The 2,929-nt window shown below is 37.1% G+C and overlaps 1 protein-coding gene across 1 annotated transcript; it reads left to right on the forward strand.

Moving 5' to 3' along the window:
- Positions 1 to 590: 590 nt before the first annotated feature.
- Positions 591 to 2,207, forward strand: LOC136800608 (uncharacterized). The gene has a single exon (XM_067057255.1). The coding sequence runs from the start codon at positions 632 to 634 to the stop codon at positions 1,982 to 1,984; it is 1,353 nt and encodes a 450-aa protein (XP_066913356.1). The 5' UTR covers positions 591 to 631; the 3' UTR covers positions 1,985 to 2,207.
- The last annotated feature ends 722 nt before the right edge of the window (positions 2,208 to 2,929 follow it).

Consider the following 2,929-nt stretch of genomic DNA (forward strand, 5'->3'; position numbering starts at 1 on the left):
TGTTTGCCAAAAATGTTTAGTTGATAAAAGAAAGCGGAAACCAAAAAAACCTAAAGGTAAAAATAGTGAAGATAACAACATTTCAAAGGGAAAAATTTCTAGCCCAAATAATAATCAAGAGCTCAGGGCTGCAAAATGGTCAGGTATTGATAGCCCAGAAAGTGATCTTGGCCCAAAGAATGATATTATAAGGCATAATAACATGCATTTTGGACCAATACCGGATCCTTTGAAAAATCTCACCACTGTTGAACTAGCATTGATATCAAAAATAACTGTCTGTATGCGTGTGCACATGCTAAGACATGGAATGATGTCCTCAAAGGGGCATTCTGTAAGCATCTCTCAGAGGATGTCCATTGCCACTCAATTGCCTAAACTTCCTGAAGAAGTATGCATTGTGGTTTTAAAACGTAGAGGCAAAAAACAACAGAAATCCAAGCATTATACAGTTAAAAGAAAAGCAGTTGAAAACGCACTGAAATGTTTATGTTTTGGCATACCAAACGGCGGCTATAACACATCTGCAGCGAATACAAGAAAATATGATGGACCTGACCATAAAAATATGCGTTTGACCAACAAATATTTTGTGCATTTTCCCAACCCCTACTATAATAATGTTGAGATAATGGTTGAAAGATTGAATGATTTGCCAACAGAAAGGAAAATGTATTCAGGATTAAAGACTGTATTTATGGAAAATGATATACCTGAAAATGAGAAAGGTCCAGCACCTGCACAATTTGAAGTACCTTTTTCTGCTGAGGATGAAAGTTATACATCATCAAGTATCATATTACCAGCAGAACCTAAAGATGTTAGTGAAGAAATCAAAACCATTGTTAAAAATGTAACTGAAAGTGAAGATATAGCAAACACTTTTGCTCTAGCAGACTGGAAATATGCAGACGAAGAACCTTTATCCGAATTGAAGACTCCAGGCTTCTTCGCTCAAGCCTTTCCGTCAATCTTCACAGGAGCTACTTGCGATTTTACTCACAAGCCTTTGGTAACAGTTGGCTTGGATGAATGGATTAAGCATATCTATTTCCAGAAAGATAATCGTGTCTCTAAGCATCCTTTTTTGAAATTTTTTTTATACAATTTGTCCTTGCGTAAAAAAGCTTTAAACAATGGTAACTTTTTAGTCGCACAACAGTTAACTGATAGTCACATTAGCATTGAAGAATTGCAAGAGCGCTTCAATAATAATGATCACTCAATTCCAAAAAAAATAATAAGAATGGGATCCAATCTTGTCAATTCTGATCCATATTGGAATAGATGTAAAAGAGAATTGGATGCATTACTTTTTTTTAGAAGATACTCAATAGGAGATCTTCCCAGTTACTTCCATACAAATAGTATGGCTGAATTACACTGGGCACCCCTTAGACAGCTTTTAGCTAAATATCTAAGCTCTACATGTGAAGACACCTATGACGGCATTTTAAATAAATTGAATACAGACATGCATTTCCTGCGAAGAACAGTCCTACAAAACTTACATATTGCAACCTTATATTTTGAAAGTCGAACCATTAATTATTACAACACCGTGGCTAAAGAGTTGTTTGATTTAACTGATTATTGGTTCCGCTTTGAGTTTGCCAAGTCAAGGGGTCAAATTCATAGCCATGGATTAATATTTGCTGAAACCCATGCTAAAAATATTGAACAAGCTCTTGATATTAATGGCCCTTCCAGTGACCAAGAAAAAGCTCAAGCTTTATATAGGTGGCTGCAAACACACGAAGAGGATAGCATTGGGATTTTTTCACCTGGTTTTGTCAGTATGCACCCTGCAGGTGGTTCTCAAGTCACTGCTGAGGACGAGAGTCAAGTCTGGATTCCAAACAAAGAAAAATGGCCGAAACCAGAAGGTACCCAAGACCCTCCTAAGATTGACCCTTTGAATTTGATAATGTCTGATTATTGCACCACACCCGAGAAAGTTAGGGAATTGTACCTCTACTTGTAAATCGGGTAGCATTACACAGGTGTAACGACTATTGCCTTTTAAAGAAAAGGGTTGACTCAAAAACAAGATATTGTAGAGTTCATTTTGGAAAAGAAGACCCTATAACTAAAAAAACACCAGGAAAAGAATTGCATCCTTTTAACCCTATTATTACTGATAACAAACATCCAAGATATGAGGGTCCCAGAGACCACTCTAGGATGGTAATGAATGTAAAAGCTCATTTATTATCCTGGATGGCCAACTGTGACACTCAGGCATGATCTATTAAATTTGCAAAAGTATATTACATCGTACGCATGCAAAGGTGCTGCTGCAACAGATGATCTAGTTACAATCTATGGCCACCTGCTAGATAGCTCAGACCTAAATGCATCAATTAAGAGTATCGTATTAAAACTTCTTAATAGGATACTTGGAAAAATTGATACTCCAGCAGCTTGTTGTGACTTTATAAATTCCGGAGGGAAGCTGTGGCATTGTACACGAAGGTTTCAATCTGTTGGCTTGAGTGGATTTAGGCCTGTTAGCAAAAAGCCTGATGGCGAAAACTTGACGCAAAAAATTGCAATTGATAAGTTTCTGAGCGCTGAGCGCAGACAAAAGAATCCTACACAGACACTATATGAATTTGTTATGGAGTGTTCCTGTAGGACATGTTGCTCTGTGGATCACTGCCCTGTTTTTACAGGTACACAAATTAATCCTATTTGGCCTCTTTCAGATGTCTATTGTCAAGCAATGCTAATAATCTTTTCACCTGGAACTTGGACAAAACCTGAAGACTTGAAGTTAGAGGATGAAACTTTTGTTGATGCATTTGCACGATTCACTGATACAGAACAATGTCCAGAAGTTGTAAAAGAAAATGTACAATCTGCAAAAAGGAGGCATGATGAAAAAGTAGAGCGAGAACAAAGAAGAAAAAGACACACTGAACAGGCA

Source organism: Clytia hemisphaerica, unplaced genomic scaffold (genome assembly GCF_902728285.1).
Source record: "Clytia hemisphaerica strain Z4C2 unplaced genomic scaffold, Clytia hemisphaerica genome assembly, whole genome shotgun sequence".
In the NCBI taxonomy this organism is placed as follows: Eukaryota; Metazoa; Cnidaria; class Hydrozoa; order Leptothecata; family Clytiidae; genus Clytia; species Clytia hemisphaerica.